The following is a 19,734-nucleotide window of genomic DNA, read 5'->3' on the forward strand; positions in this document are numbered from 1 at the left end:
TGAGGGGGGCAGTCGGGGGCAGGTAGTGGGAGAGGATAGTTAGGGGGCAGGGGCCAAGCTGTTTGGGGAGGCACAGCCTTCCCTACCCAGCCCTCCATACAGTTTCGGAACCCTGATGTGGCCCTTGGGCCAAAAAGTTTGCCCACCGCCGCTGTATGGTATAACTATCCCATTCTACACAGGTGGGGAAAGGGAGGTACAAAGTGTACGAGGACCCCTGTGACTCCCACCACTCCCTTCAGCCACGTGGGCTGGAGAAGAAAAATCTCCAGTGATTCAAATTGGCAGGAGCAGTATCTTGCAGGGGTAGAGAAGTCCAGGTGGGATGCTCTGCTCCAACATCTCTTAGACCTAGAAGGGTGCAGGGTAGATCTCCCCTCAAGGAAAACCAGACCCTATGCACTTAGCCACAGAGGCCCATCCACGGAGGCAAGGCATTGGCAGCAAACAAAGGAGTTTCTGCGGCAGGCACCTTTGAGCCACTGGTTTACTGATGATGTCACCAATCCGTCTTTTCCCAGGGTTTACTCTCGACATTCTCTCCCCTGTGCTGATTGGCTGTTTGTGCCCACTTCTCCCTCTGTCTCTTCACTTCAACCTCACTCCGGCTGCCCTTCCTGCTTCTCTCCCCTCCTCTCCCTTCCATCTCCCCACTCCTTTCTTTTGTCTTTCCACTTGGCTAATACCGCCCTAAACACCACTCGCCAAAACCCACAAGTAGAACGAATGGGCACATGTGAACCCTCCCATTGTTCACTCTGCTGGTATGTTACAGACCTTCCGCCACTTTGCCTCTCGTGTCTGTGTTGCCCCCTTACTAACGCTCAGTGGGGGTGTTTTAGTTGCTAGCTCCCAGTACCAAAAGAAAGGGGAAGGGTCGATGGGAAATCAGGACCCTGACACTGACAGTCCCAAGGGGCAATGGGGAGAGGCCACTGCTCCAGGTCAGCCTGATTGACAGGGCAGGCAGGCCAATAAGAGTCAGGAGGCCGGGGTCCTGGCGAGCTAAGGAGCGAGCAGGCGCCTGAGCTGAGCTGGGGAGCAGAGCTGTGCTGGCCAGAGCCGAGGGGCCGCCCAGGGGCTGTGCTGGAGGCAGAGCAGCAGCAGCAGCGCGGAGGCAGAGTGCTGGAGCTGGAGCAGTCCGGAGCCAGGTGCGGTGAGCAGCTGGGGAGAGTGAGGTGGGCCCTGGGCAGAGGGCCCCGGCAGGAGACGCCAACAGTGAGGGAATAGCCACTGGGCCAATAGAGGCTGTGACGAGAGGTCCTGGCCAATTGGCCGGGTCCTAGAAAAATGGGCACCCCCGTGCCCTGACCTGCTCCGCCCACCTGGTGCTCCTGCCGGGGAGTGGCGTAGAGGCGCGGGGACTTGCCTGATCCGCCTGCCCGCCCAGCACTCCTGCCGGGGAGTGGGGAAATCTCCTGTGCCCCGACCCCGCTCCTCGGCAGGAGCGGTGTGGGGGGACTGCTGGTGGAAGGGGTAGAGAGGGGCCCCCACTTGCTCTGGCCCAGGACCCCACAAACCTTTAATCCACCTCTTCCAGCCAGGGGGCCTGGCCGTCGGACTTGGAGGGGGATCATAATCCCGATGCAGGGGGGGTGGGCCGATGCTGGGAAGAAGGGTCCTGCCACCTAGAGCCCGAGGGTGTGTGGCCACCGCCAGAGCAAGTGTGCAACTCGCAGCATCCCTGCAGCACAGCCAGGGCCTGGGCACATGTGAGGAACAGACTGAACTGCCCTTACATTCCAGAGCCGCTGGTTGTGACGTCTCCGTGCCACAGAGCGGGGTGATGTGTTTTCCTTTAACCTTTCCTGTTTTTTCCTTATTTTTAAATTGATTGCTGTTTAATAAATCTTATTTGCTTGAATTATATGTAATGATTAGTGGGTCAGGGAAGCGTCCAGAGTGGAGAGAGTACCCTCGAGTGGAGACGCCTAGCTCCTGGCCTAAGTGACCCCTGGCAAGGTTGGGGGTTGAGCCCCCCAGGAGCCCTGGGCCCAGCCTTGTTGGGTTACGAGGACTCTAGCAGACAGGAGAGTGGAAGAGGAGCCCTTGAGGTCAGGCAGGCCTCTGGGTAAAGGGAATGGGAGCGAGGACTCAGATCCTTTTGCTAGCCAATTCCACCGGGGAGGTGTATAAGTCAGGAAAGTTCCCCACAATAATGGGATCATTCCCCCACTTTCATCTATTTAGATGGTAGGCTCTTCAGAGGAAAGACTCTCTCCAAAAACAGTGGGGTCCCTTACCTTAGTTGAGGTGCCGCTGTAGTACAAGTCTGTAATAGGAGAGGCAAAGGCACAGAATTTGAAGTTTACTTATCCAGTTCTTGATTTATCAGGTTTGTTTACCACCACATGTTGTGCAGCCACAACCTCCACTGAAGTCACTGTGAGCTGTGGGTGCTCAGCCTCTCTGAAAATTAAGCGCTAAAGGCCGCTTTTCAAGTTATCGGCACAAGAGCTGATCGAAATTGTTGATTAACTCTTTTTTTCTTGTTGGAAAACATTTTGAAAGCAAATGAATTTTCATTCACAATTTTTCATTTATGAAAAAATATTTTGATTTTTAAAAGGGGTTTTTAATGTAAGGATTGTTCCCCTTTGCTCAGTTTTCCCCCATTTTTTTCCACTGAAAAAATTTGAGCGTGAGTGAGGGAAAAACCCACTGGGAGACAATGGAGCGGGGAAGACTCATCACAGATATAGCAGAAGAGGAGGGCAAAGGTGTTTGGTGGAAGGAGAGGGAATGAGAAGGGCAAGAGAAAGGATAAGCAAAATTAATCCAAAGCATAAGGTCAAAATGTTACCAAAAATACACTATTGTTTGAATGTTTATGAACTGAATCCAAAGCACATTGAAATTAACAGACTCCCACTGACTTTAATGGACTTTGGACCATCCTCAATAAGAGGAGATATCAGGGTTCAGTAGTTCTATAGGAGGATGAAGAGGTGGTGGTTTTAGGAGACATGGTGGTGCACAGGAGTTGGGGATAGATGTGCAGTGTTGTTCTGTTTAGGGATAGGAATAGCTTATCAGAGGAAGGGGACTTTTTTGGTTTCCTGTGCAGGGAAGGGCAGTAAGAGGCATCCATCAATTAAGATATTTTTGTAGCCATTTTTAGCAGCTATCATCATGGCCATACATTGCATGTGACAACAAAAAAGGGTATAGGTACATACAGAACTAATATAGGTCTTTCTGACCAGGCTACAAGCTTAGTGGCTGGCAAACTTGCTCATTGTCTCCAGTACATGTTAAAATCCTGCCAGCTGAATTCTGTACACGTTGCATTTTGTAAAGAGAGGCCTGTGAGAGACCTGCAAAGAGGGAATTACTATAATCCAGCTTGGATGTCACAAAGCATAGATTAATATTTCATCATCTGGCTCTGACAATACTGTTGTCAGCCTCCCTTTGTTCCTGAGCTGGGGCTATGATCTTCAAAAGACAGCCCTAAAGTAAAGATTATGGCAGTGTCTTCACAAGCCAGAAAGACAGCAGTCTCTAGAAAATATCTTGTGTTCTTCTGAATTAACTCATCATTGCAAGCAGAAGTTTGAACTTCCAAAAACCCAAATGCCAATACAAAATTGTAACATATCAGCAGATTGTTAAAGGAGTTGGAGCCCTCAGCACTGCCAAGGCAGGACAGTGAGAATTAGACTGTGTGGGCATACTCAGAGTACTCAAGGTGAGTAAGGGGGCCAAAACTGGGCCCTAAGGTACCAGCTGACTTGGGGTGCGGGAGGGAAGAGCAGGAGACACTCACTATATAGATCTGAAAATAATGTGATTTACAATAAAAAAAAATCCAAACACATTATTATACTGTTGGGAAATGAAACCAGAAAACAATATAGGAAAAATGTGATCATCACAGAACTAAAACTAGAACCTTAATAAATGTAGAGTCTTGAAGACTCAGTTTTAAAACTGATTTAATAAAAACCAGTGCAGACCCGTGGATAGAGGCTCTTATTTCAATTTGAATATCTTACTTTGGTTTAGCTTAAACTGATTCCTAACTGATGTAAATTAAATCAAAATAAGCCTTGTTTAAACCAAAATAAGAGTGTCCACATAGGTTTTTGTGCCTGTTTATCTACATTGGTTTAAAATAACATCTTTAGTTAAACCAATAAACTTTTTTGTGTAGACAAGGCTTTGAGATATTTGAACACACCTTGGCATGCTGTTTAGGCTCCTCACCTAATAGAATCATAGAAGTGTAGGACTGGAAGAGACCTCGAGAGGTCATCTAGTTCAGTCCCCTGCACTCATGGTAGGACAGGGTATGTCTACACTACGAAATTAGGTCGATTTTATAGAAGTCGATTTTTAGAAATCGATTTTATACAGTTGATTGCGTATGTCCCCACTAAGCACATTAAGTCAGCGGAGTGGGTCCTCAATGGCTAGCATACCATGGCTAGCATCGGCTTATGGAGCGGTGCACTGTGGGTAGCTATCCCACAGTTCCCCAGTCTCCATTGCCCATTGGAATTCTGGGTTAAGCTCCCAATGCCTCGACAAAAACATTGTCGAGGGTGGTTTTGGGTACATGTCCTAAGTCACCCCTCCCTCCGTCCATGGAAGCAACAGCAGTTAATCGTTTCGCACCTTTTTTCCTGTGTTACTCATGTAAGCATGGAGCCCGCTCAGCTCACCGCTGCTGTTGTGAGCATTGTAAACACCTCGTGCATTATCCTGAAATATGTGCAGAACCAGGCTAAGAGACGCCAGCACGAGGACAATTGTGATGAGGACACGGACACAGACGTTCCTGAAAGCACAGGCTGTGGCAATTGGGACATTGTGGCTGCAGTGGGGCTGGTTGATACAGTGGAACGCCGATTCTAGGCCCGGCAAACAAGCACAGACTGGTGGGACCACACAATGTTGCAGGTATGGGATGATTCACAGTGGCTGCAAAACTTTCGCATGCGTAAGGCCACTTTCCTTGAACTTTGTGAGTTGCTTTCCCCCGCCCTGAAGCACAGGAATACCAAGATGAGAGCTGCCCTGACAGTTGAGAAGCAAGTGGCGATAGCCCTGTGGAAGCTTGCAACGCCTGACTGCTACCAATCAGTCAGGAATCAATTTGGAGTGGGCAAGTCTACTGTGGGGACTGCTGTGATCCAAGTAGCCAATGCAATCACTGACGTTCTGCTATCAAGTGTAGTGACTCTGGGAAATGTGCAGGTCATAGCGGATGGCTTTGCTGCAATGGGGTTCCCTAATTGTGATGGGGGCGATAGATGGAATGCATATCCCTATCTTGGAACCGGACCAGCTTGCCAACCAGTATATAAACCACAAGGGGTACTTTTCAATGGTGCTGAAAGCACTGGTGCATCACAAGGGACGTTTCACCAACATCAACTTGGGATGGCTGGGAAAGGTGCATGATGCTCACATCTTTAGGAACTCTGGTCTGTTTGAGCAGTTGCAAGAAGGGACTTACTTCCCAGACCAGAAAATTACTGTTGGGGATGTTGAAATGCCAATAGTTATCCCTGGGGACCCAGCCTACCCCTTGCTCCCATGGCTTATGAAGCCATACACAGGCAGCCTGGACAGTAGTAAGGAGCAGTTCAACTATAGGCTGAGCAAGTGCAAAATGGTGGTAGAATGTGCATTTGGATGTTTAAAAACTCGCTGGTGCTGTTTGCTGACTAGGTTAGACCTCAGCGCAACCAACATTTCCATTGTTATTGCTGCTTGCTGTGTGCTCTATAATATCTGTGAGAGTAAGGGGGAGACGTTTATGGTGGGGTGGGAGGTTGAGGCAAATCGCCTGGTGGCCGATTTTCAGCAGCCAGCCACCAGGGCAATTAGAAGAGCACAGCGAGGTGCGCTGCGCATCAGAGAGGCTTTGAAAACCAGTTTCATGACTGGTCAGGCTATGGTGTGACAGTTGTGTGTGTTTCTCCTTGCTGCAAACCAGCCCCCTTTGTTGATTTTAATTCCCTGTAAGCAAACCACCCTCCCCCCTTCGATCACAGCTGGCAAAGGGAAAAAAGCAACTATTGTTTTGAAACCATGCATTCTTTCTTTATTAATTAAAAAAAAGTGAGATAACTGACAAGGTAGCCCAGGTGGGGTGCGGGAGGAGGGAAGGACAAGGTCACACTGCTTATTGTAGCCACACTACAAATCAAAACTGTTTGAATGCCAGCCTTCTGTTGCTTGGGCCATCCTCTGGAGTGGAGTGGCTGGGTGCCCAGAGCCTCCCCCACTGCGTTTTTGGGCGTCTGAGAGAGGAAGATATGGAACTTGGGGAGGAGGGCAGGCAGTTATACAATGGATTCAGTGGGGGTCTGTGCTCTTGTTGGCTTTTCTAGAGCTCCAACAGACGCTTCATCATGTCTATTTGCTCCCCCACTAGCCTCAGCATCACCTCCTGTCTCTGCTCTTCATGCTCACTTAATGCTTTCCTGGATTCTGCCACTGAATGCCTCCATGCCAGGAAGGAGGAAAATCTGCTGCTGCTGCTGGGAAGAGGAGATGTGAATGGGGGAGGCAGTGGGGGGAAGTGTGCAGTGTCTAGTAGTGAAGAAATGGCACAGAATTGGACTATTCTAAATTTAGACTCTGAAGAATTTTCAAACTCTACTCTAGTATTTTGTCACTGAAGATTCTGACTCTTAAGCTATTGAGGATGTCCCAGCTCCTATCACTTCTTCTTCCTGCCCTAATGAGTCAGAGTAACAAGACACCCTTCCTAGCTACGGCTCTCAACTGCAACTCGGGAGCAATCAGTCCTACATAAATTATGCATGGAAAGCATACATTGTTTGGCTTTGGATCCACCCTGAAAGCCGTGCTCTGGAAGCTAATGCACAGGGGAAGCACATGAGGGAAAGCCAGGATGGAGACTGTTAGCATGCAATGCCTCCCCCTCCCCCCCCCCACCACGTAATAGTTACCTCAAAATACATAATTTATTCAGAGACTCATGAAGATCCTGTTTCAGGACTTGTAGGTGTAAATGTCCAGAGTGATAGCAGCCTCTGTGCTTGTCTGTCTAATCCATTGCCTACAATACTTTGCTGCATCCCAGTGATGACTCCCTTTTCCTCCTTTCCCCCATTATTCACCTTCTCTGTTGCCTTCATTTCCTGTGTACCTACACAGAACTAGAAGAAAATCAAAAATCAAATTATCATCTCGTTTCTGATTCCATTTCCCAATTCTGAGGCTAATTCAGCATTTAGAGAGAAATGCCGGTCCTGATAATGGAAAGTGTGAGGGGAAGAGAGGGAGGGTGGCACAGACAGAACTCTCAATTGTTCTCCAGAGTCTCAGCTTTTCATTTAAAAAAGTATATCTCTAGCTGCTATAGTTGTGAAGAAAATCAGAGACCCGAACATAACTGATGCAGAGACATCTGCTGTTGTTTGAGGAAAGCCAGAATCAATAGCTCTAAGTTGTGATCTGCCCCATTCAATTCAGTGGGTGCTACTAAGATGCCAAGGATGCTACTTTAAATGTCATATTGTTAACTCTTTCATTACTCATCAAAGTTTGTAAGAAAAGAGAGGAATTAAAAAATGGTTTGTAAGAAAAGAGAGGAGCTCTCCAGTCAACTCCGGTACTCCACTGGAATGAGAAGAGTAAGGTAAGTCAATAGGAGAGCGTCTCCCATTGATGCAGCATGGTATAGACACTGCAGTAAGTCAACCTAACTTAGGTTGACTTACCCCGGTAGTGTAGACAAGGCCTGAGATTGGTTTTATTTTCCTGATGAGGGCTCAGAATTCAAATGTTTGGGAATCACTGAGCTGGTCTCTTCTGTTTATAGGAGATGATTTTAGTGTCAGGACAACAATTGTGGTCTTTTTTTTAAAAATTCCTGCCTAGTAAATAGTTGGAGAAGTATGTGTTAAGATGCCCATCCGGATTAGATAACATTTTTTTCCTGAGGAATACAGTAATTTTAATTCAGCTGAAGTATTTTCAATCATTTGGGATTTAAAGATTCCATTGCAAAATTTACTTTAAGAAGTGCCTGCAATACTGTCAGTCTACTAAAGAGCAATATCAGTTAAGAGGCCCACCCATTTAACTGAAAAGAAATATGGGATTAATATTTTTTTAAGAAAAGCAGTGTACTTTAAGAAACCAGTCATTTTTCAGTAGGTAATTTCTTCATGTTTTGTGCTCTGTTGGACAGCTAGAATAGTTCATTTTATCCTGGTTTTCTGTTTGTTTTGTTTTTACTTTATAGAGATCTATTTTCAGAATCCTTTGGCCAAATTCTACAGTGTTAACTCTTAAGCAAAACTCTTCATATACTTCAGTGGGAGTTTTGCCTGCATAGAGTATATGAAGTCTTAGAATCTATAATTCAAAAATGATCTATAGTACTGATGTAAAACCTAACAATGTTTGGCTAATTTTGACCATCTAATCTGTGTACATTTTGTTTCACAAAGGTACAACATAATGATCAGATTCTGATACTCTTACTCACACTGAGTTGCACATTACCCCATGAGAGATCTCACTGATTTTAATGGATACACTTGTGGAATAAAGTAATATTCATAATGAGCAGGGGCATTAGAATCTGACCATAATAGCTAAGATGTAGTTCTTACAGAAATAATCATTGGGATTCAATAGGGATCAAAGAATGGTAGAAATTTGAAAAAATATTCTTAAAATCTAAGAAAAGTGCCTTCTGAGGACCACCTCAGCACTCAAATGGGTCAGAAATAATGCTGAGAATTCTCTTTTAGGCAGTGAAACAAATTACCATGCAACTTGAAAATGAACTATTTTGATGTAAAACCAGAAATACTTATTACGTCTGTCTCCAATGGGAGCTACAGCAAAAGAAACAAGAATGACTCGACTTTTATTTAATTCCATTTTTAGACAACCATTAAGTCTAGAGAAACAACTATGTCTATATAAATATAACCAGAGGTAGAAAGAAGTGCTTATGTAGTGACTTATGCAAAGATCAGTATAGCACAAATTGTTTTTACAAAGCTCTATGGCAAATAGCAGTCTAAGGTCAAATTCTCTTGATAGTACCCAAATGCAGGAGCAAATTTATCCTCTGTTCAAAACAAGTAGTAAATTTTTATTTGCCTTCATATAGTTAATATTAGATTTTTCATAAAGAGAGCCCAAGTATTGATTTTATGTGGCATACTGCCTCCACTATATCAGGTAAGATTTGTATTTTGTGAGAGAAATATTGGTAAGTCCAAGGTTTTTTCTCTGAACAATCTTCTGTGAGCACCTCTACTGAATACTGACTCGAAGTTGCACTCATGCTCCTCGGCAGTTTCCTGTTAAAATATAAAACCCCCAAAAACTTTATCACAGCTAGGCCAAGTACCAGCACTTTTCTATGCAAAGTATCTTCTCTTAGCAAGTGTTGGAGCTTGGGGCTCCTTTCAGGGGACAGAACTACCACTTCAGGGCTGTTAAGGACATCCATAGCCAAGGGCATTGAACCACAGTGCCAGCAACAATTTCCCAGACTCTCAAGGGCCAAACTTTATTTGCATGACATGAAACTGACTAGTGCATTGTGGCCCAAAGAGACTGAAGCATGCAATCAATGCTCCATATCTATCTGAGCAGCCTCCAGTTGATGTTTATGATGGGTGCAGGCCACACCTCTACATCCAAGACAAGTGGTCACAGGCTTTATTTCAGAGCTTAGCGGAGAACATTTTGGTTATGCCTGGCAAAGTTATTTCTCTTTCTGTTATAGTTATTTGTATTCCTATTGCTCACTGCTGCAATAAATCCCCACATCAGGAACAATACTTCCCTGTGAATGACCACTAGGATGGAAAGGGCTCCTTCCAGTGATTTTCAAAGATGATAATTAATTGATGCATGGAAAGGCTATGGAAATGGAAGTCCATAATTTGTTATTAGCCATTGGGTTCAGAAGTGTGCATAACTTCCATTAACGCACCAAAGTCTCCCAGACTGACATAGGGAGGTATAAATTTTGCTGCACCCTAGGAAGGATTCACTTCAGGCAGTTGCCTTCCTTTCCTTGTGATTCCCTTTGGCAAAGGCACCTTTAGTTTCTATCAGGGCACCATAGAAGTCTTGCCAGTGAAAGCTGCCAGAAGGATCGACTGAATTATTAAGAACAAAGGGTAAAAGACCACTCAGAGTGAGATAAAATGAAGCCCTTAGTCATTAGACAATGAAAATGTAGCTATTTCTGCTGAAATGCAGCTGGGGATGCAGATTTACAGGGCAATCAAAAACACTGCTGTGATTTCAAATCAGGTAGCTAATCATGGGCCTTTCTCCGCTCGCCCTGGCGTAAACTGGGAGTAACTCCACTGCAGTCACTGGAGTAAACAACAGTATTACACTGACCAAAGTAAGAGACAGGCATCTAAATTCTGTCTTTTTATCTCGCAAAGATAGAGGCTAACTGCAGGATCCATTTGGAAATCTCCAGGATCAGGGTACAGTTGCCAGGACAGAACTAAGAGCATATCTTTGTGAGGCTGATTAATTTTTGGCCACTGTATTCCTGAGGTGACTGATGTTTTGTGGAAACCATTTGGAGTTTATACATATAAAAAACAGTCACATGATATGCAGCAAAAATGCCAACATTGCCAGCTTTTCCAACTGACTCAGCCCATCGGCCTCAAACATGATTTAGTGGGACCATCTCTGAGCACGAGTGAATTTTAAATGCCCATTCAACCACTCACCTCTGAAGAGACAGCCAGCAAGAGCGCAAATTAGCAACAAATACAATTAACTTTTTTCTCATTGGAACACTTGTCCACTAGGACTTGGATTGAGACCACCCAGGTTAATACCATTCATCTAGGCAAAATGGTAATGACTAACCACCCCCACTGACCTGGTTTAAACTCATATTGGTGATCTAGAAGCAAAAGGCAAAACCCCTTCCTCTCTGAAAAACAAGTGCATATTTTTTAACAGATTTGAATTCTTTTAATTCAGCATACATATACAGACATGCACAGCAAAGTACAAAGGGTTAGAACATGGGCTTCATTTTCAGCCCTTAATTGTAACCTATTGTACATTAATCCCTGAGAGAAAGTATGTCAGCTGTAACTCTATCATGAGTTAGAGTGCAAATTCATGTGTTCGTTTTGCAGTATTGATTGCTTTTGGGATACTGAATCTGTCTTTTGAAACTTAAACTCACTATATACACCACCATGAGGGGTGACCTTACAAAAAGCCTAGCTAGAGAGAAAAACATTGCTTGACAGGTCCACCCAGGCTCTGCTGAGAGGAGATTAATTAGCAGCAGTTGTGACGCTTTCATGATGTGAGCCCTAGCTTTCCAGGAGCTGGGTTTTGGTCCATGGCCATTAGTGTTTCACTAAGAGTCTGGTCAGATTGTGGCCATTCTATGTGCTATGGAGGAGGAGGACACAGGCAAACTTTCCCTTCTTTGCATGTTGTGAAGGAGTCAGCCACAACTGCATTTAGGGACTGCTCCCTTCGAGCACCCCCAAGCATGCTCTCCACTACAGCAGAGGCAATGGGTCCCACTGTGCTGTGGCCATGACTCAACCTCTCTGCACCAGCCAGTGAGACCAGCTGCTGTGAAGCATCATACATGCTGCACCTTCCTAAGGAGCAACACAGCAGCTTGGTTCCCCAGGAGCTGCAGAAGGGATTGCACTGGACCTCCCTGAGACAGAGCTCCTACTGAGATGCAGTACCCCTACCGCCTGCTTGGGGCTATGTTAATAAGAAATGTCTGTCTGACCCCAAGCGTAAAAAGCTTCTCTAGAAACCGTTCTCTCAAATGGATGCAAAAGAAATGGCAGAGAGTGTGATGCAGGAGAATAGGGGAGTGAGTCCCACCAGCAGAGCTGCAATGCCCTGATTGACTCTGAGGCCTATTAAATACTGCTAGCTCTTAAAGCTGCTTAAATGTGAAAACCTGAGAGCAGCAACAGCTTGTTTCCTGTCTTAGTTCAATATATTACTGTTGACAAGATGTGAAGCAATATCTAGAGAGAGTCACATTCTTAGTGCCTTTGGGAACTGAGCCTTATTTGGGAAGGCTGTAATTGAGAGTACAGTAGAGTATAGTGAAGGGGGGTTACCAATACATTAACATTTTCAGTAATATTCTCATTTAAGTTCTATCTAGTCTTGAATGCAGAGTAACACAGAGCAATACAGTGTGTTTGAAATGGAAGGAAATTTAAAAACATAGATGCATTATTTACTGTATGCCTTGCTGTTTTCTTTTGAATATTACTATTAACATTATCTTTCTATTGCAAATAGCAAGCATAGAGCCCTTATCAAAGTTTGTCAGCTAACTTGCTATAAAAAAAAATCTATAGAAAATTCCTAAACTTACAAGTGGTTTCTATGCCCTTTACACAACCTTCTTGCTACAAACAAAATAACTTTAATATGGACTGAAAGAAACTTTGCCCAATTAAGCAAATTCTGAGTTTCAAAAGGGCTATGTGTATACAGGAACGGTGCATTTCTGTGGCCATATATGCCACTCACATTCTAACATTACATCTAGGATTATGTGTGGGACTTAGGGAATTGCTCTGAAAGTCATAGGGCTTTGATGCTGGTAAAGCCACCATGTGCAGCATACTTTATTAGTTTTATGGGATCCAGGAAGGGTATGGAACAATATACCTGACACGTTGCTCCTCATCTGCCAGTTTAAGAACAGCTTGGGTGATTCCTGTTGTGAATTTGATATTAAGAAATGGTTTTCCAAGGGCTGGGATGGAGATGGTAGACGAAACACTCCCCATTTGGCACCCAAGTTGCACTATTTCAGACCCTCACTAGGATGAAGAAAAGGAGTACTTGTGGCACCTTAGAGACTAACCAATTTATTTGAGCATAAGCTTTCGTGAGCTACAGCTCACTTCATCGGATGCATGCCGTGGAAACTGCAGCAGACTTTATTTATACACAGAGAATATGAAAAAATACCTCCTCCCACGAGGATCCACGGCATGCATCCGATGAAGTGAGCTGTAGCTCACGAAAGCTCATGCTCAAATAAATTGGTTAGTCTCTAAGGTGCCACAAGTACTCCTTTTCTTTTTGCGAATACAGACTAACACGGCTGTTACTCTGAAACCTGTCACTAGGATGAGTATCCTGGATTTCCAAATGCTGGTGAATGAGCTGCTTCATATGACCTTTTTGATTTTTTTCATAGAGTACTGCTGCACTCACTATCCTTGAGCTACTTCTTGAAGGTAGGAGAAGACAATTTCATTATTTGAGTGTTCATCTGGTCCTTTCTGGCTGTATGCTGGACCATTCCCAAGGGGCAAACTTAGATTTAGTAAAAGGACCTTCAATCATCCGATGATTTTGTAGGTAAATGCAATGATACAAGAGTGGAGTAACACATTCCCTGAGACAAAAGAGAAGAAGGCCGATAGCAAGTAAAGGAAAAACCGTAAGGGTGGAGGGAAATCTTAAAGTTGACCATGACATTAAAAAATTGGGCCAAATCCACAGCTGGTGTAAATGGGTGTAGCACCTTTGACGTTTATGGAGCCAGGTTGATTTACATCAAGTAGGGATCTGATTATCTCAGTTGTTGACACAGTGTATATATTAGATATGCAGCTATTTTTTATCTTCAAAGAGTAAAACCAATAGCATTAAGAATCATAGTCATTCAGACAGTACATGTGTAGCGTTTGATACCTTCGAGGTCTTAAACTCTGGTTTTCAGAATTAAAATGTTAATCATAAAGTGCTTTACCATATTCAAAAAGATCTGCATTACATATAGCCCTGGATTCATTACCCTCCACCTACTGTACCAAGATTGTGGCATACCTTAAACTCTTTATGGTTTTCATTATTATTACAAAGCATTGCAATTCATATGGTCCTACCGAAGGGGAAGGGAGAGCGACTGGTATCAAAAGCTGAAGCCCTTAATTTTATCCAGTAGAAAATGAACACAAAACATGGCCCTTTCATGCATATATGCAGTGAAGGCTGTTTCTCAGCTGTTAATCTTGGGAAAAAATCACCACCTCAATTTTCTGCCAGTGGGCAAACAAACAATTTTTTACACTTCAACCCCAAGATTTCCTCACTCCACCAGATACAGACAGTGATAGCCCATGTGCTATTTCAGTGCCATAGGGCCATCATTCAATTTAGTTGCCCCTACTTTGATGTGCACAGTCTGTTAACAATGGCATGTCTGACATCATCCCCACCATTGAGTCATGTCCTGTTTTTCTGTGGAGACCCCTGCCTCAGTTTCTGAGCTTCTGCTGCTTTCCTCTTCTCTTGTTCCTCTGCCTTCTTCCGCTCCTCCTTTAGCTCTTTGTATCTCCATTTGGGAATCTGTAGATAAGTGCCATCTTTGGCACTGCTCTTCCTCCTCACTTTCTCTGGTTGGTAGGTGGGTGGAGGAGCCTTGTTGACACGGACTTTGGGGATGACAAATCCTGGTCTCACACTGCTCCTTCTCAGTAGGTGCAGTGGCAGGAGGCTTGCTTTCCTTGTGACCACAGTGTTCATGTGAGCTACTGTGAGGCTGAGGGGCTGCAGACTAGCCCGCCGGTCCTTCTTTTTGGGGACCAGCATGACTCTGGAGTTCTGAAATAATTTCTCATAGCTGCTAATGTGGTCTCTGTCCTGAGATCGGATTTCCTGGGCTCTCTGCTTCCTAAGGATTTCCTGCACAGCCAGTGTGCGTTTCCCCACACAGGGTGGGCTCCCTGGGCACACAGTCCTGCAAGATACTGCAATAAAGGGGCTGCTTAGACTTGTAGTCATCCTAACCATGTGGTCAAGGACGCCATCTTCTTCAGGGCCACAGGAAGCCCTGAATGACATTGCTGACCTCACACCCTCTGAGATCCTCTGCAAACAGCTTTTTGGTTCTGTGGCCTTGGCAAGAAGTTCCTTCATCTTTGGCCATTCTGACTTATACTGATCACAGAACTGCTCAGGGCATGGCCTGTCCATCAGCCTCTGCATGAGGAAGGCTGCTTCTGATCTTCCTGTGTAACAAGCCCATTCCCGTGAAGTCATTCCACGGCTTGGGTCAGTCGCGTGAACATCTGCCCCTTAAAGGAGAGAAAGGAAAAACATTTGCGTTGATCGGTTATACCGTGCACACTTCAACTCCCACTGCCATAATCAAAACTGAATGAAGCAAGGATGCTGTCAAGAAAAATTGCATGTGATTATGTAATTGAAGACTGTAACATAATGCGCACACACAATTCTGGAATTTCCTGACTTTTGAGTGCTTGACTTTGCAACCTTATTGCTTTGAATGTGGTTTTCTTGTATATAATTTCCTACTTTTAAATAGCACACCAAAAATAAAACAAAAAACGCCACACAACCCGAATTCCATCATGTGGAACCATACTGACCTCCCTCCCCCCTCCCCCATGGGTCACAAATAGGATTGAAAACTTTAGATCCACAGCACAGACCTCTGCCCACTTGAGCTAATGGAGTAACTGGCAGCAATAGCAGACTGTTCTCCTATATGTGGACCAGTCACTACTGAGTAATGAGACATACAGCAACGGAAGAACCCCTTCTGTCTCTGTAGTAAATGCCTACACTACAGCAGTGCAGGTGCAGCTGTGCCAGTGGAGCATTTCTGGTGTAGACATACTCTGAGTGACAGGGAGGATGATGGCGCTGTCCACTGTGATAGATAAAGAAGGGAGAATGTGGGTGATAGATCAGAAGCGCAGTTTTAGCCATGTTAAGTTTCAGCTGATGGCCAGACCCCACAAGGAGACATCAGAAAGATAGGTCAAGATGTGGTTAGGGTAGAGAGAGACAGGTTGCAAACAGAAGTAGATCAGTGAGGATTCTGTACAAAGGGAATAGTTAAAGCCACCTTTGCAGAGAAGATCATCAGAGACAGGGTACAGAGCAAGAAGGGGAGGGGGCCAAAACGGAACTCTGTGGGACCCCACCGAAAGAAGAGGAGGACCCACCAAATGAGACACTGCAGAAGCAGTCAGAGAAGCAGGAGCAGAAGAAGGATAGGGACAATATTTTGAAAGATAACAGCAGACAGGATTTCAAGAAGAATCTGGTTAACAGTATCAAAAGCTGTAAAGAGGTCAACAAGAATATGACAGAGTAGAGGCCATGATGTTTGGCCCTGGTCTACTCTTCACCTCCCCATCAGCCTGTCTGTTTCTGAACTCCTATTCTCTTCCCCTACACCAGCCTCCTGTTCCTTCACCTTTCCCCCTCTCAGCCTGTCCCCTTAACCTGACAGTCCCTGGACCCCCAACCTTTCCTCAACCCCACCTGTGCCTGCACTCCTTCCCCTCTCCAACTTACGTAGGTCTCTCTGGGAATATAGGAAATTGCATGGGAGTTGTTTGTTTGTTGTGTTCATACAACATACATTTTAATAGTAAGCCGAGGGTGGGAATGATTTATTACATAGGACAGGGCCCCCAACCACGTGCTGTGGATTCTGAATGTGTTTAAATTGGCCCTGGGTTTTCAGATCAAGTTTGCTGATGGTCAACCTCCCACGCATGCTTCCCCCACACCCCTAAAACCACACACACACAAAACCAAAACATTAACAATTCCAGGGCATATCATCCAGCCAGCCCCGATGTTAGGGGAGGTGGCTATTCTGATATATGATTAAACAGATTAACCAATTTGTGAGGCCATCTCCACTTGGATTTGTTTGCAAACAGGCAACACAAAGCCAAGAGTGTTTGCCTCCAGATATATTCCGGATATAGAATCATGGAAGAACTGCACTCTGACTCTAAACCACAGTCAAATACACTGTGTTTCCTCTTACTCAGATACATTTCTCCAAATTGATTAGAGAACATTTACAAGGGTCCATTGGGCTCACTATTTGTGCTGCCTCTTCTATGATTTCAGGTTCTAGCAATACAAATTGACACATTCCCAGCTCTTTTTGGAGCTATATCTCACAAAAGAAATCTACCAAATACAGAGATCCAAATCTTTTAGCAGCATACTCAATGCTGATTTTATTTCTCATCTAATGAAATCTTGTGTGTCACAAGATTTTCTTAGGACGCTACTGACTTACTTTGCAAATCCAGAAACAGTCCTAAACAAATTCCTCATTCAACTGAATTTCTAGGGACTTTATCAATTGGGTCAGACATCAATATTCAAGCCCTTTTTCAAAGGTTATGGCAGTCTCATTGAACTATTTGTCATTCAGATTTAAGGCTGGTCTAGCAAGTCTTCTTTTAGAAAATGTGTGCATTGCCTTTAGTCCTCATTTTCCTCAGATTAAATCATGTCCCGAATCCTGTTTTTCAAGCAACTAATTTGAGTAGATGTGTCACTTTGGGATATTAATATTATATTCAGTTAATGAGGTTTCATGTCTCAAGAGATTGTTATCTGCAATACCTGACATCACTGCTGCTGTGTTTGTGCTGGGCTGCCAAAGCACCAAAGTTCCAATTAATCAGAATTTCAGACCTCTGAATAAAAATGCCCAGGGTACTATGAATTTTTTTTAATTAAAATCGAGTTGTAAGTCGCACATTTCCTGCATTGCTCCTTTAGCCTATCTGATTAGTGGCAGAATATACAAACAACTGGGTTTCTTCTCAATGTATGCAGGTCTGTTAATAAGTAGGATCTAAAATTCTGGTTAAATATTCATCTCTTTTAAAAAATACCTGCCCCACTAAACAAAGCCGCATCAGGACTTTAATTAAATGGATTCCTCAAGGAAAACTGCACCCATTTTGCTCAGTTTAGTAATATGAGAGTGCTAGAGTAAGTAGAACTCTAGTCAGGTCAACTCTGAAGCTCTCAGCCAGGCAACACTTTCCCTTTCAGGGTTTGGCCCTGTGGACCTACACCATGAAATGTATTATTTAAGGTCCAGATTCTGCTTCTTATACTGGTTTAAATCCCCAACCGCTCCAATGGTTTCACTGGAGTAGCTTTGGTGTAAATGAGAGCACTAGCTGGCCCTCCATTTTTAAATCACAGTTGGCATTTCTGCATGTCTTCTGCTGGAGGTGGTTATCTTGCTAAGAAGTGATAAGATTTGTGACCCTGGCAGTGCGGCAGCCCAATGGAAGTAACAGCAGAACAGTAATGAACCTGCTTTAATATGTACTTTTTGGAATGTAAAATGAATTCACATTTTTTAAAGATTAAACATTATGGCCAAGATTTTCCAAAGTGGCTAGTGACTGTGGCTGCCTCAGTATTTTGGTTCCCAACCTGAACACCCTGACTTTCAGAAAGAACCGGCACTCTGAAAATTGGGTTCTAATCATTCATCACATTTTTCCCTACAGGTTCCCCCATGCGACTGCTATACCCAGTACTAAAGCAGGCTGGAAACTTGGTTAGTCTCCAGTACTGAGCTCTTGCATTGCCAGTGTCACAGGAATAATTCACTAATAATATCGTAATACATGTACACAGTAAACACCTTCCGGTCATGATTTACAGCAGAAAGCACTCCATAGTGCTTTGATCATCCTCATTATAAGGTTTGCTGTCACAGGGTGACTGATCCCTTTAAGAGGAAGCAGGGTCCAGGGCACATGGAATGATTAACTGCTGCCCAGTTGCGCTTAAGGAAAGGCACCTGGGCCTTCTAAAGAGGAAGATGGCTGCAGGTACAAGTTGGCAGATGCCTGTAGGCACAGCATGGCTTAAGGCTCCTGCGGGGCCCTGAGTCCTGCAGGAAGACACCAGCCGGAAAGCCTGTGGAGAAGGCCATACTCCGAGCAACAGGTTCTGGGATGGGAGGAAAACAGACCCTCAGAGAGGAGAGCTGTGCCCATCTTGGAACTGGTGCAGAAGAGTGTTTGAACTCTGAAGGGAAGCCAGACCCTCAGGGAGGAGGAGCTGTGACCATCGGAACCTGGGATGAAGACTTTGTAGGTTTCAGTTCTATTTTGAAAAACTTTGTGCAGGACTTTATAAATTGGCTCCAGGGAGGGGAATGAATATCTGGACTATGAGGACTTTTTAAGGGATCTGAGTGAAGAGGAAACTGAGGCAGGCCTCAGCAAAGCCACACTTGGTCAGCAGTGGGCACTACAGGGCAGGCACCCATTTAAACTGGCATACTGGGCTATAATCTACAGCAGTGGTTTTCAACCAGGGTTACACAAAGTTTTCCAGGCGGTACATTAACTCATCTAAATATTTGCCTAGTTTTACAATAGGCTACATAAAAAGCACTAGCGAAGTCAGTACAAACTAAAATTTCATACAGACAATGTCTTGTTTATACTGCTCTATATACTATATACTGAAATATAAGTTCAATATTTATATTCCAATTACATTATTTTATAATGATATGATAAAAATGAGAAAGTAAGCCATTTTTCAGCAATAGGGTGCCTATGCACTTGTATTTTTATGTCTGCTTTTGTAAGCAAGTAGTTTTTAAGTGAGGTGAAACTTGGGGGTACACGAGACAAATCAGACTCCTGCAAGGGGTACAGTAGTCAGGAAAGGTTGAGAGCCATTGATCTACAGTATTCTGTACAGGGAATTCCACTAGCATCAGAAACTTCCCCGTCCTGTCCTGCAGTGGCAAACTCGCTTTCTCACTCACTATACTCGTGCACATAGGGGACATGTCACCATACCAACAACATCCTTTGAAGCAACGATACCACTTCACTCCTATGGGGCATAGGGGAAAGGGAAAGTCATGATAATAAAGCAAACAATGGAAAATCATGGAAT

The 19,734-nt window shown here is 44.3% G+C and overlaps 1 protein-coding gene across 1 annotated transcript in view; it reads right to left on the reverse strand.

Moving 5' to 3' along the window:
• Positions 1 to 13,499: 13,499 nt before the first annotated feature.
• ANKRD33B (ankyrin repeat domain 33B) overlaps positions 13,500 to 19,734 on the reverse strand; it is a 105,427-nt gene continuing 99,192 nt past the window's right edge. The window contains exon 4 of the mRNA XM_073332340.1: positions 13,500 to 15,083. Coding sequence (XP_073188441.1) covers positions 14,233 to 15,083 — 851 coding nt within the window. The 3' untranslated portion in view covers positions 13,500 to 14,232. The remainder of the gene's footprint in view (positions 15,084 to 19,734) is intronic.

Source organism: Lepidochelys kempii, chromosome 2 (assembly GCF_965140265.1).
Source record: "Lepidochelys kempii isolate rLepKem1 chromosome 2, rLepKem1.hap2, whole genome shotgun sequence".
NCBI classification, from domain to species: domain Eukaryota; kingdom Metazoa; phylum Chordata; order Testudines; family Cheloniidae; genus Lepidochelys; species Lepidochelys kempii.